Raw genomic sequence first — 14859 nt, 5'->3', positions numbered from 1 at the left:
GGTAGAGTTTGGAAAACTAAAGATAGTCCAGTAAAAATAGAGCCAGGATATAAGAGACTATCATACTGATAATACCATGTGAAGCAGGATGCTGCATGAGAAGTTGATGAATTGGAGACACTGATGGAAGAAATGGCTCAAGAAACCCCAATCCACAGATTAACAGAGAGATAGGGAAATATCTGATACCGAAATACTATTCCAGAAGATTCAAGACACATGGTTGCAAAGGTCTGAGCAGGTCATGAACAAGCTTGGGAAGGTTATCACAAACACCAACATGTACCAGAATGCAGGAAATAGGAAGAGCAGGCAGACTGAAGATAGCCAAACAGATGTACTTGGGAGCAAAAAAAGGCTTTGCAAGCAGAGCCACAAAGTCAATATGGCTACTCTTCCTTTGGCAGACCAAAGTGTTGCTTTATGGGTTTTGCTGAAGATCTGGCTTGTGTGTTACAACGCTGTCTTCAGTTCACAATAACCATTTGGCAAAATACAGTAATGTGCCAAAACCCACAATCCAACAGGTCATCAAATCCTGAGGACTCTGGGTACCAATTAGCATCCTGTCAGCCCTGGAATAATTTTGTTAAATCTGTTGTGATCTCAAACACGGAATGGAATGCAACTCTAGATCCTCGCCACCTATCAAAGCTAATAAAAATGAGATCTGAAAAGCCACTTCTCACAGCTGCCACTTCTAGTGAGAAGCTACACACTTACAAAGTCTTCTTCCTCAAACTGCAACTGCTCTCTATCTTCCTTCTTCTCTTCCCTGGATTCAACAGGCAGCTTTTCTTGAAAGGCGGAACTTTTCCGAGAATGGAAGTTGCCATTCCAGTGGCGATGAACTCCAGTTCCTCCTCCACCACGCTGATTCACACCATCATGGCCCCGTGAGGGACCATGCCAGCCAGGCTGACTGCCAGAAAGCCCAACATGAGCTCCTTTAGAAACACCAGAATCTACAGAATCATGGCGGAGAAGGGACGGCTGATGCCAGCAGTCTAAACAAAAGGAGATAAGTATGCAAATAAAAAAGTCAACACAGCGTGCAGAATACTGGAAATATCAGGCTGTTTTTCTTGTTGTTAAGTCAGTGTTCGCTAAGTAACTACTAGGCTAAACTTATTAAGCTACGGCGTGATTATATCAGACAGCAAACCAAGCTACACAATGCACGTACAGCTACCACAAAAACCCCTTAAGGCCTGAGCACATTGCATGGGAGAAGAGAATAGCACGTTTCTTACAGGATGTTTTGAAACGGTACAGTTTTGGGAAATGTTTGTATTCTGCAGAATTCTTCATTCTGTAGAATATGTAAAAATGTTTGCTCTCAGGCTGCATACTGATCCTTCCTACTCACCTCCGGCAGTTCGGAGGGGCCCATTATTGAAAAATCCATCAGAAGAGTTGTGTCTCCTACGGCTCACCCCAAAGCGGCCTTCTCCCCGTGGAAGATGCTCTCCATGTTTCTCAAAGGTGGCTGCAGGGGACTGCAGAAAGTAAAAAGTGATGTAATGAAGCATTTATGAGAGCACTCCAGGAGCCTGTCAGTCCAACAATGACATTTCATTAATTGAAATAAAACAAAAAACCACCCAAACCCCACATTCCTGTACTAGTTTTCAGTACAGCATCCATATCTGCATCACTTAACCAACATCAACAACCACATGAACCTGATCAGAATGGCACGCAAATCCAGGTACCTTACATAGAATCAGAGAGAACCTTACACACTAATCTTACCAGCAGGCTTTGCAAACACATACTATCTGCAAAATCCATTTAAGAAATTATATAATACACAGGTGCTCATTCACTCACTCTAAAGACAGAAGAGCAGACAGTAATGGAGGATCCAATCGGTCTGACTAAAATTCAGAGATACTCAAGTTAAAGCACTTTTGCACTGAAACAACTATAATGCTGTAGAAAACATCAGTACTTCTAACATTACAATTCCAAAGAATCTCTTACTCTTTACTTTCCCTCATTTATAAAAAATTCACACATTTGTTTTAAATGAATCAAATATCCTGAAATTACTTTTGTGTCCTCGTATTTAAGCATGAAGGTGAAAGCCATATTCTTTCTTCTTCATCAGTGTTGTCTACCATGATCTGGTTTGCTATTAAAATGTTTTTCTCCACCGCCATGCACAAGTAACACAAACTGTAAGAGTCCTAAAACAGACTTCCTTGGTCAACATAAGCCGCTTCTGGAAACAGTTTTAGAAAGAAGGTGACAGGCAAACTGCCCTCGTTTTAAGGCTGCAAAAAACTAATGAGTATTTCTGAGCCTGGAGTTGGAGCCCAAGGGCTTATAAATCTGCTACTCAACAAGGGTCCGATTATATTCATAAATCAAACATGAATTATATTCTGAATTGCAAATAAGTGGCAGCTCAATTCTTGACTCCCACAGATTTAGGGCCATTTCTTTAATGATTTTCTACTTGGGATCCCGCTCAGGTCTCAAAGCAATGACAGTGAACTACTTCCACGTCTGAACGCAAAGATTGTTCCTCCTCTGAAGTAAAAGGGATACATTTGTAGAAACAAAGACAGCAAAAATTATTGCCACCTAAGTTTCCAAAAGCCTTCTTTAAAAACACAAATGTTAAAATTAAACATTTGAAGTTCAACAAAAAACTGGGGTAATTTTTGACTTTTTATTATTGTCATATCTGTAAAAGGAGGTGGTCTGTATTCATGTTACCTTGGTTGACTGTGGCGTTGAGAAGTTAAGCCAGGCAGGAACAAAGTCATGCTGCGCCATTTAGGTCCAGTGTCTCCCTTCAATAAAATGAGGCATCAAACCTCATGGCCAGGATCTGTAAATGAGAACAACATTCCCCGACTATCACCTTTTCCAAACTGAAACAACACCGTTTATTTCCCAAAGCTTGGCCTATAAGAATAGAAGAAAAGTGCTGTAGTTTTTTATATTACAACTTAAGCATTTTTTTTTCCTGCTGACTTTGTTCCTCTGACTAGAACAGGTAAGAACTTAAATATTCCCAGTTACTTCCTGTTTACTGATAACACACCCATGAAATTCATGATAGGATAGGCATGGAGGTGGAAAGAAAACAGAAGAAACAGCATACAAAAGCCACACAATATATAGACATGTAAAATCAAGACATGACAGAATTTGGGGTACATTCCTTCATTGCTCATTGCCTTAAGTCTACAAAGGGGTTATTACTGTATGTTTTATTCCAGAGGCAGTAAATCAAAAATGACCAAACCAGTGATGATGTTAGAGACATTGAGAGCAGATCAGAGACCTGAAAGACAACCATATGCCAGGCTCTTGCACTCCCAACTTAAAATTGTATCCAGATTCACCAACTTCCATACACCAGGGAATGTCCTACGCTGCAACTGCTTTCATAGCTAAGAAACCAAGTGGTTAGGCACAGAACACAAGCTGGTTGAAGAATCTTAATGGAAGTTCAACTGAAGATCAGCTGAGGTGTCTCATTAACAAATCTGAAACTGAATTTTTCTTTCCAACACATCAAAGCAATTTGCACTGCTCAAAACGATGAAGATGCCATTATTGCTCTGCATAACTGAATTCTGCCTTTTTGTGGAAGGTTCTTCACTTTACCATTTTGCTTTCTTTTTCAACTTTAATTTATCTATGAACAAGACAACACTATATAAGCAAAGAAAGAGGAACATACAATGACTTACCCTGAGTTTGGCCTCTGTAGTCCAACGTCCTCAGTTTCTGTGCTTCACTGATCTTTGGGTTCCTTCCTTCTCCAGTATGCTGTAAGGCCAGCCTTGAGGCAATAGTGCGTCTCGAAGCAGAGCACGAGAGGCCGCACTTCGTGCCAACTGTGCCCTTCACCCCCTCAGCTGCTCATTTTAATCTCTCTTTGCACTCTCACTACAAAAAAAATACCTAAGAAGGTAATTTATATTAAAAAAAAAAAGCCACGACCACGTTCACCTCATTAAATTTCCTCTGGTCGTGGTAGTACAGAAGTCAGCCTTTACATTACAAAAAGGTTTGTCAAGTCTGCATGACAACATTCAGAGCAACACCATGGTTAATACTGAACAGATACACTCAAGTCTGCTGGATAATTCATGATCTGCAGCACATCAACCTGAACACTCTGGAAAAAGGACGACGTTACATAAAAATGTTTGCCCCAAATGCTGAGACCTAAACAAGAAGCATCTGCCCAAGTTCTCTTAAAATATAAACTTCATTTTTATCACATACATCTGCTAAAAAAGGTATAGTATTTAAAAAAAAAAAGAATGTCAGGATATACTCTGGTCTTCACGTAACTTGGTTAATGTTCCACAGAGCTAAGCGCTACTTGATATAAAGCTCAAAAGCAGGCACAAATGTTTATCTCCCCGTTTTTCACCATTTACATGCTGAAACATAGGTCACATGAACCAAAAAAAGCCAGCTCAAAAATAATCTCTTCTACTCTATTTTTTGTAGACTGGGTGCTGCTTTTGAAGGGACACAATTTATTCCACAAGAGATTCTTGTTCTACATTGGAGAATTCACTTCTGGGTCATAGTCCTCTTCCATCAAAGAGGTGAGACAGGAACTGCAGTCACTATAAAAAAAAAACCAAACAAAACCCCATCAATACAAGTGGCATAGAAAGTATGACCAGAGAGAAGACCAGAAGTAGTAATTGAGCAACCATAGTGCAAGAGCCAAAAGCTATTTGATCTCTGGTCTAAACAAAACCTGAAACAATCTAATTTAAAAAAAAGTCCCTGAAAAGGGCATTTTTGCTTTTAAATGATCACTTCCCAGATTTAGTTTACAAAAGGGCAATACAAACAAGCTGAATCAGAATAAAGGGAAGAGTGGAGAAACGGCATGCAGCTGACAAAAAGGGATTCCACACTTCATAGCCATTTTACAGCCTGCTGCTAAAATAATAACAAGACTCTAGGCCGCAGGTGGGCTTGGCCATTCCACACGCCTCATCTCTATCCGCCCACACCATTCCTCACCTGCTCCAGTACAGCCAGACTCCCCTCTCAAGGGGCTCATGATAGTAATACATCCAGTACTCCATTAAATCCTCCACAGAAAATACCTGCTACGGCCTCTTTCCTTGAACCATCTTACCTAACCAGAAGCAAACAGATAGGTTTACTGCTCCTGAAACATCTGAAAAGTTTTATTAGTGTTTTGATGCCATCAGCTGTTTTTCATGATCCCTTTAAACATGCCTTATTATGCCTTTATATTTGACTTATCAGACTTTGTTTTTCTTGTTTGGATATGGTTCCATTCTTTGATCAATTTTGGTTTTCATTGCACTTGTTGTGCCATTCTTTACTACAAGCACGTGGTCGGGTTTTTGTTTTGTTAATTTTTAAAGACAGTTTTGATAGAGGCTCGAAATAAACACACACAGAGAATTGTAAAAGAACCACCACCTTTTTAATCCTCTGGGTCATTCCCTTAAATCAACCCCCTCATTTTCACATCATTTTTTCTTTCTGGAACTAGATGTCATTGCTGTGTAGGGGAGTTTGGAAAGAGGGAAACATTTTTGCACGTAAGCTGTGAGCCATGCTCACATTTCCGGAAGAGTAACAACAAGCAGCCTCACAACCCCTACAAACTACCAGCCAAGACGAGGCAAAACTGGACTGGACATGGCCATACCCAATACAGACCTGAGAACTTTCTGAGCATCCCATCCTGCACCACAAGCTAGTAAGTGTCACACACCACACACAAAAGTGCTAACCTATCAAGACCTGTTTTTATATTAAAGAGTAATTTTTCAGTGCATAGAGGGACACACTGGAAATTCTGCTGCAGACAGAACAGTCTTTCCGTCATGCTGAACTCAGCACAGATACAAAAATCCTTTAGATGTGACCTTCTGAGGCTGCTACCAAAGGTTTGAGTAGTAAGTAGAAGATAAAACAGGGACAAAGTCAATGCAGTTGACAATACTTAAACAAGATTCATTACCTTCTGAATAAACATGCTTTTCAGAACAAACTGTATAGCAATTAAGCCATGTCAAACTATTGACAGAAGTAATAATTTATAAAGTTGATTTAATGAACCCTGAGAATGATTCACAGCGATGTGAAAAAAATGGACCTAAACAGAGCAAAGTCCACACAGAACTGTCCTCTGGATTTAATGGTATCTAAATAAATTAACACCACAGAATTACAGTTTTGAAGTAGGAAGTGGGTCTGAGTACACAACAAAAATAAAAACACCTCATAAGTTCCAGGTTCTACTTCACAAAAATGGCTCCCAGTACCTTTGGAAAAGGAAATGGAAAAAGAAAGCACAACAGTTTGCAAAACATGTCGTATTTCAGACCAATCAAAACCAAGGTGAAACTCTTTGCAGAACTCCAACTACCAATTTAGAAAAGTTTTTGCAGAAGATTCAGATCTCCTAACCTGCTATCTTGATATCACCGTTAGTATCGGTGACCAGGGCAGTTCATTAAGGGGGAGTATCTAACATGCATGTAGACAGCCTAGTGCAACTCCTCGACATCATTTTGGACTGATGTTCAAGTCTTGCAAACATCATGCTTGCACAGTTAGCATAAATTAGGCACTGCTGATCAGGAAACTTTATACTTGTTAAAGGAATGACCTCCACATCATCTCAAACCTTCTGTCAAGTATTTTGATACTTCTGTAACCCTTATTCTGAGACAACCTCCCTTGTAGGGACCAGAGTTACTGGGAGGCTCTGCACTGAGGCTGTTAGAGTAACAAGCTTAAATTAATCTCCACCCACTTCTCTCCAGGTAGTGTACAGAATCATAGAATCATTAAGGTTGGAAAAGACCTCTAGGATCAAGTCCAACCATGAAGAAAGCACACTTCAGATAATAAATTCAAAGTAATGTCTTGAGCGCTTCCAAAGTTGTGTTTCCTGGCATGAGCAAGGTACCAAAAGCTGTATGCCAATACATTACACACTGACACAGCCTGCAGCTGGCTCCTGATTTTGTTAAGCATATATGCTGCTCTTTGGTCATCGCTTTCCCATGCATGTAGTATCACAAAGAGAACAAAGAATGTGATATTAAAACGCAATACTTTTTGCTAAAGCAAAAAACTTGCTGTTAGATGAAGTGTTGTAAATTGTACTATTACTGAAACCCTGCAGTCTCCAGGATTATCTCACATGCTAGGTTTTATAGCCTCCTCTCACACACACACCAAATCCTGTCCAACATTACACCTTCAACACACCCAAGACCACTTCCATAACCTTCCATGCTACTGACAACAGTCAGTGATATCACAAAATCAAATGGGCAAGACCCAAACTCTCTCAATTACCTTCCCTGACAGCAACCTACAATAAATTCTTATGAAATAAAAGGTGCAAGAGCAGAGCATCGTGGTTCCCAGGATACCTTCTCAGACTTTTAAGCCAGAGCCTGCATTATAGTTTATTACCAGTCAGTGCTTCTACATCAATCTGTTGAATTGCTTTCTTTTTAAATACATTAATACATTTTTGCCTCCCAAATGAGAGAGGGCAGAGTTTAATTGTGCTTTGTATAAATTTGTGGCTATAAAAACATCAGCCTCAATTCAATAGGATGTTTTCTTGTGCTACCAAAATGCCTGACCACATTCTATTCAGATTTCAGCACAGCAATGATTTTATACACAATATACATACCCATCAATTCATCTCTCTTCAAAGCTAAGTCAGACTCTTGGTGAAACGCCTTTCCTAGCCTTTACTGTATCTTTTAGATACCAAAACTGCATAAAACACTCAACATCTGGGAGCACGACCAATTTATACAGTGGCAAAGTTGTGCCTTTTTTAACCTTTCTTCCTGAAATCTAACATTTTTAAATTATTACTATATAGAACTGAAACAACCTTTGCCAGCTACTCAATAATGAATAGAGTGAAGACATTCCTTGAGGTACAGGTGGGGTCTGCTTTTATTTGGTCATGCACATGAGCACGAGTGTGGAACACTCGTGCGTTCCCTGAAGGCAAAGTCCCCAATTTTTCCCATATTACATTTACAGTTCAGTCGAATCGGCCTCTGCTTCGCTATGGAAAATGGCAAGGACAAAGATCATCCCCAGTCGCCACTCCCAATTCCAGGAAAAAAGCAAATGTAAGGGCTTGTCAATGCAAATTTAGTTAATTCTCTCTCGCCTTTTAAATGAGTTCAAGTTTCCATTATTTCTGGAAATACAAAACAGAAAAAGAAAATATCATCACTAAACGAGATGTACTTTAAAGGCACACCTCCTTTCACAATAATGAAATCTGTATTAGTGAGTTTTGGTGAAGAAAAAAGGTTGTCTGTCAACTACCCCAAAATATTCTTTCACTGATGAAAACGAAGAATTCTTTGGCAAGTAATATAAGTAAATAAAACATTAAACTCTGTTTAGCACTTGGGTTCCACTTGTTAATGGTTCTAATTAACCTTTTAAAAAATAATTCCAATTATCAATTTTTACATGCTGCATTAAAAATGTTTTAACTTATTTCACAGCAACCTCATTTTGTAAGTTTTTATTGTTGCAAAATTACTTTTTTCCCTTGGTAAGTGCTTAAGTTTTATATCTAAATATCCTTCACCATGTCATTAACATGCATGTGGAAGAAGTTATATTTGTCACTGAGTCAAATAAGTGAAAGTTGTCAGATACTCTTTCATATTATCAGGCTTCATTGTGTATTTGTCTAAAAAATATTAAAAGTTTGACATGAAAATGGAAGAAACATACAAGCCTATTCCACTTAAAGAGGCACAGACTACACTAAGGAAGATACATAGTCCAGGACAAAAAACCCATCCTCTAATACACCATTAATAAAGTGTTCCTGCTGTGTTACAGTTAAATACAGTTAGAGTTGTTCTAATTCTTCTGTTAACTTTCATTTCTACTCCTAGCACAGACTTGACCACAGTTAATCTCTAAACCAGAGAGTTTCTAAAGCTTTGACTCTCAAGCTGAGCTTTCCATATATACCTGACAGTAGGAATGAAGGAGGTATTCCATATGCCAAGACCTATACTGACCAGAATGTAAGACTAAAGGGACAAGCTAAAGATAAATATAAGGCCCTTGAGCTGCGATATTAAATTCTTCATTGGGAATGAATGTTTCAAAAGTCTTAAGAAAATGCATAGACCAGCCTTAGCAGCAGTGCATTTTTCCTATTACTTCCCTCTTCCATCTCCTACCTTGGCCTGCAAAATTGTAAAAGCCCAACGGGAAGCAAAATCTGTCCCAAGATAAAAGATCACCTGCCATGCTGTGCCATTCCAGCACACAACCCCACTGGGAATACCTGGAAGCAGGGTTTCTAAACTTTGCTCATGTTAGGTACTGCCGTGCACATTTCTGAAACAGACAAGTTTTCCTGGATACTTTCTGCCTCGATGTTCCTTGCAAACCTCTCCAGGTCCCTTCACCTCTTCTGTCTACCTAGAACCCTATTAATTACATTAATTCCATTTCTCATCTCATCTCCTGCAACAGCAAATTACAAAGACTTGGAGCCTCTAGCAGAAAACCATCATAAAAGTAAACTTTTACCCTTCATTACACATTTATCAATCCAGCTAATAGCAGCTGTAAAAGGTCACAGGAACAACATCTGTCTATCCCTGCTGCAATTTCAGCTCACTTCACTGCATTTCTATGTATTGCTCTAAATAGAACATGTTTACTTAAAAAAAGTAAAGACTGCTGTTCTAACTGGTCAACTCAACTAGGATTTCAGTAATATTCCTAAAGATCAGATGTCAGCTGGGTTGCAAAAGCATTCAGAAAAAATAACAATTTAATGGATGCATAAGGCAGAACAGAATTTACTTCCCTCATCAGTTTTCTTTGTGTGCAACTCTTTTAAAGTTATTTAATCAAGCACATACGCCTAAACATACACCTTTCCACTTAGCTACTCTTCATATTAGAGTGTCATTTAACAGGTGTATGTTAGTTTATGACAGAGAATTAATACCATATGCATTCATAAAAATATGATCTCTTTAACAGCTTTTGATTAACCCAATACATTCACAGAAATAGCGAGTCACAGCCTGAAGCCGAACCTAGGAGGAGTCAAAAGCATGCTACTGATTTCCTTAAGGATATCAAAAAGCCACATGTGAAATTTCATTATCCTGTTTTCCAAAATTAGCAGAACATGGCTTGGTCTTACTATTATTAGAAGCATTTTACTGAATAAGATAATAATATTTGGGCACACAACCCTTTTAAAATAATGTAATTATAAATCTTGCTTCAAACTCACAAGCATTATTAGGCCTTAATACGAAAGACAAGTGCAGCATTACTACTTCAAGAGTTGTAACCACCAGTGAGCTCTATCTTCTCAGGTTGAGATTGTCTATTTGCAGTTAATGGCATGTTCACCTGCATAAAGTATCTACAAAACAAACTTACTTTCAGCTTCCATTAATACAATCGTCTAGACACACCTTCAGTCTGTCTACATGACTGAAATACAGCTACCTTTTGAGTGGACAAAAGTAGATGTTCCAGAATGGCATGTACAACTGGTAGTACTCACACACCTGAGGTATTACGCACCAGAGTAACTATCACACACTACCATCATCATTACTTGCTTCTTTCCATTATATCACACAGCTAGACCCCCCAAACGGTTATTCAAATATAAAGGACAGCTCCATTAATTAAAAAACAAATCTGTGGAAAACATTGTTTAAATTGTATCTGGCTGCTGAAAAATCTAGCATCTAAAAATGCAATGCATCACTCGTCGGATTTTATAGAATTATGGAAACGTGAGCACATTAAAACAGTAAATGACAGATTAAAAAGTTAATCATGTACCAAACCAAAGTCTTCCCAGATACAGACAGATATTAAAAGTTCTTGTGAAAACCAGCTGTTACTAAAAGACTAATACCTTGTTTTTCAAGTTTAAAGCAAATGAATCTATCTTGCAGAATCATCAAAACCATTTTGTGTTCTAGAAACAACACTGCAAATCTATATATTCCAAGATGAAAACACGCCAGAAGCTTGTCCATACAAAAGTTTTTCCAGAATAACAGGCTGGGGGTGGGAGAAAATCATATTAACTGTATCTGACCACTTTTGCAAACTGGATGACTAACTTCAGCGAACTGAAAATAGGTTTAAAAAGGTCCATATGGACATATCTACACACTAAAACCATTTTCTCTATTGACAGTCCTCCCACTGGCACCTCATGCAGTACTGCTTCATAAACCACATGTCCATTTACCTGCTTGCTTTCCATTTCTCTAAGGTCACACTGACCAAATCTTACCTCCTTCAAAATTTCTGGAATAAGTATATGCACCCACCCAACCACATACCTTGCAAAGCCTTAACAGCCTGCTCTCGTGAATACATACCAACATCTAGCATGAAGTGGGTAAGGAGATTTTTTTTTTTCTTTCTGAACAGCATACAAGAGTAACATAACCAAATCACACAGGGAAGTGACTTCTAGGACTGTGATGTAGGAAAGATTCTTGACTGAATAAGAAAACACCATTGACAAAAACCTCACCTTTAGCAATGCTGTTGATTGATTGATGCCTGCCCTTCCAGCCCCAGCTGATCCAGGTTCCTGACAGCAAGGTTACCACCATGTCATTACTGGGTCCACAGTATTGGGTGCACTGAGGAGACCACAGACCCCAACGCCAGCAAGCTTGTCTTTGGAAGCAGCTGTATTTAACACAAAAGCTCAAAGCACATTTCGCAAAAGCTGGCATGTGGGGAACCTGCACAGAAGCCCGTGTAAGATAAGGCTCTAATCCTCAGCCAGCAAGTGTGACACATGGCAACTGAACCATTACAGTGGGTTTTGATGAGTTTACTCCGAGTACCAAGATAGTACTATTTTAAACATGTAAAATCTAAAACGCTCAACTCCTTATAAGCACAGAATGGGCACAGCATAGATACTTTCTAGATATTATGTCTACCAACAATTATTCCAGAGTTTTATACTCTACAGTCACTGGCAATACTGTCATCCCTTATGCTTCTCTCCTGTGCCACTTAAGATTCCACTTCCCTCCAATGTCCCTTTTACAGTCTTTAGTACTGTTTATGTTAGAGAACTACAGTATTTACCTGGAATATTAAAACCTGCTCACTGCTCTGCCCTATTGCAGGGAGCAAGGTTCCAGGGACTGTACACACCTCTATTAAACAAGTGTACCATTGACACTACTGATACAAAACAAAAATGTATTTTAAATAGTATTAGGCTTTAAATGTGGACGATGTTCTGAACTTTCAACCAGCTTTAGCATTTTATGAAATAAGGTACTTGGAATCTGGAGAAGGTATTCTGCTAATTTTAATCAAATCCAAAGGTCTTTTTAGCTCTTGAAGGGAACAGAATCAAATATCTATTTTGCAGTGCACTTTGATCCACAGACCTTTTGAAAGTATCCGGGGTCAAGATAAGGCTCTATTCTGCCCTGAACCTTACAAAGCACAACACCTTGTCACAGCTGCCTTTAAAGGTACCACTGTCCTCCCCAAAACCTCATGACGGAACAAGTGAAATAACAATGGAGAGCCTGTCCGTATGGTCTGCCCAAAGCCTTAATGAACAAAGTCTCTCCTACTGCTCAGTAGCATACACCAGGACAATGTTCCCCATCATAAGGAAAGAATTGCAAATATGTAATTACTGGCTTATCCCTGCTACATACTACATACCTCCTGCCTACCTGTCTTCCAGAAACATAGAGACTAAGCAGAAGTGAAATAAGTAGTTCTCCAATACCTTAAAAAAAAAAGGGATGGGTGTTTCCCACTAAGGAAATTTTATAACCCAGTATTTTACCAGGGTTACTATTGCTATTATAGCACATTTACATTTAAATATATTCCATTTGGAGCTGAGAAAAACATATTTCCTTTGGAAAAGAGCATCAAATGCAACCAGACTATTTATCAAATATTTGTGTCAAGGCAAGAGAGACTATAAATCAAGTACAGGGAAGTACAGATCTGCATTCCAGATGAAGGATACGAGAGCAGAAGAAGGCATGCCACTTGCAAAGAGGAAAGACAATGGAGTCAACAAAATAAACAGAGAAGGACATTCAGAAATAAGAGACCATCCTCCTAAACAATACGATAGTAATTCTTCTCCTCGGTATCATTACTCCAGCCCTACAAGACCAGTACTACAAACTGGGAAGGGCAGTAGACTCCCGTTTTAGGTACTTCCTGCCCAAGACAACAGGCCAAGACTGAGGGACTAATCATACCCTCTCTGCCCCTCCCTCTGCTTGGTTTATTTCCAAACCGTTTTACCTCAAGATCAGGACAACATGAAGAAACTCCATTTGTTTCCCCATGACTAGGACACGACAAAGACATGTTCGCTCAGCACTTTTCAGCATGTGTACAATGCTTGCATTACAGTTTGTAAAGTTTACATTGTCTGCTATGTTTTTCATTCCACTAGCTTAAAAATTTCAGAACTTTCTCTATTTAAGAAAGTATAATCAAACATCAATGCAGAAAAGTCCCTGAAGAAAATTCAGTTTAAAACAAGTCCCGTACATATAAATTGCACAAATAAATATTCCATTTGTTTGGTCTTGGCTTCAAAAAAACAATAGAAGAACAAGTGATCCCTAATCCTGTGATCTGACAATTTGCTGCAGCTGGCAGATATACCCTCTTTGGATGTTCACAGCATTTTGCTAGAGCTCTCTCTACAATCTAGTCTGTGAAACTTTTGGAGACAAAATAAAGCAAGGAGTTATGCACAACACCTTGCCCAGCTGGTTTCAGCTTTGTCTTTAGATCTTGCAGAGAATTATTGTGCTGTTATTCTGCTGGTACACCGTGCAGGCCAACAGTTAAACAACATCATTCTTCTACCCTAGTATCATACAATAAACTGGGGAATAGCAGGAAAACATGGCGGGGTGGTGTGTGCGCGCGCATGCAGAGAAATCTTCAGAGGTGCCATAGTTCATCCCTTCTGAGATTTAAAAGACTTCAGCTCTACCCTCTCTCATCAGATGTCTTTGAAAATAAACTAAGCAATGCCCCCCTCCACCAATTTGTACAGTGATCTTCCGGCTGCAGGGGTCCAAAAATTAATCCTAAAATGTCTCAAAAAGTATCAGAAAAACAAGTTTGTTATCAGCAGACTGGAATTCGTTATGCAGCTATTCATACCTCCACTGGAATATTTTTTTTGGAGCTGTAAATCAAAAGAGATTAGCATACCAGCATTCTCCAGAGTATCTCTACAATCTGTTTTCGTTATTCTTATGGCTTGAAAGCCTGTCCCCACACCTAATGCCTAACCTAAATATATTCTGCTGCAATTTCAACCCATAACTACTTGTTTTATTCATGATGGATATGGCAAGCTGACTAACCTCTCTTTGCAGATACCTTTTCACACATCTTTTCTCCAGACCAGTACTTCAGTACTCCCTGACTGAAAGGCAGCCTTAGCAGGTAGCAGGGTTTTTTTGGGGGGGGATCAGGAGGGAAGTCCCACAGACCACCCTATATGCCAGCACTGGCAGCAGAAAATGTAATAACATATTCTGGGATCAAATACAGTAATGTTTTTAAACAAACAACCCCCCCACAACCACTCCAACTTTACTGTTGAAGCCACAAGCCTTTAAGTTCAAAGTACTGGTGATGAAAAAATTGATGTGACCCACCTACCAAGCACGACAGCTTGCAAGCAGTGACAGGATGTCAGAGCTGGCTCCTGGTTATACCTGCAGGTAACTTTTGCAAGCTGCTTTATAGATCACCCACTGATGTCTGATGAAACACAAG

At 39.2% G+C, this 14859-nt stretch overlaps 1 protein-coding gene across 1 annotated transcript in view; it reads right to left on the bottom strand.

Moving 5' to 3' along the window:
• Nucleotides 1-14859, bottom strand: part of GPBP1L1 (GC-rich promoter binding protein 1 like 1) — a 32607-nt gene that overhangs the window by 12561 nt on the left and 5187 nt on the right. The window contains exons 2-5 of the mRNA XM_064455183.1: nt 3714-4607; nt 2728-2842; nt 1370-1499; nt 724-1007 (exon numbers count right to left, since the gene is read on the bottom strand). Coding sequence (XP_064311253.1) covers nt 724-1007; nt 1370-1499; nt 2728-2787 — 474 coding nt within the window. The 5' untranslated portion in view covers nt 2788-2842; nt 3714-4607. The remainder of the gene's footprint in view (nt 1-723; nt 1008-1369; nt 1500-2727; nt 2843-3713; nt 4608-14859) is intronic.

This window comes from Phalacrocorax carbo, chromosome 6 (genome assembly GCF_963921805.1).
Source record: "Phalacrocorax carbo chromosome 6, bPhaCar2.1, whole genome shotgun sequence".
NCBI classification, from domain to species: Eukaryota; Metazoa; Chordata; class Aves; order Suliformes; family Phalacrocoracidae; genus Phalacrocorax; species Phalacrocorax carbo.
The sequence above is the reverse complement of the archived record's forward strand: the minus strand, read 5'-3'. Positions and strand labels throughout refer to the sequence as shown.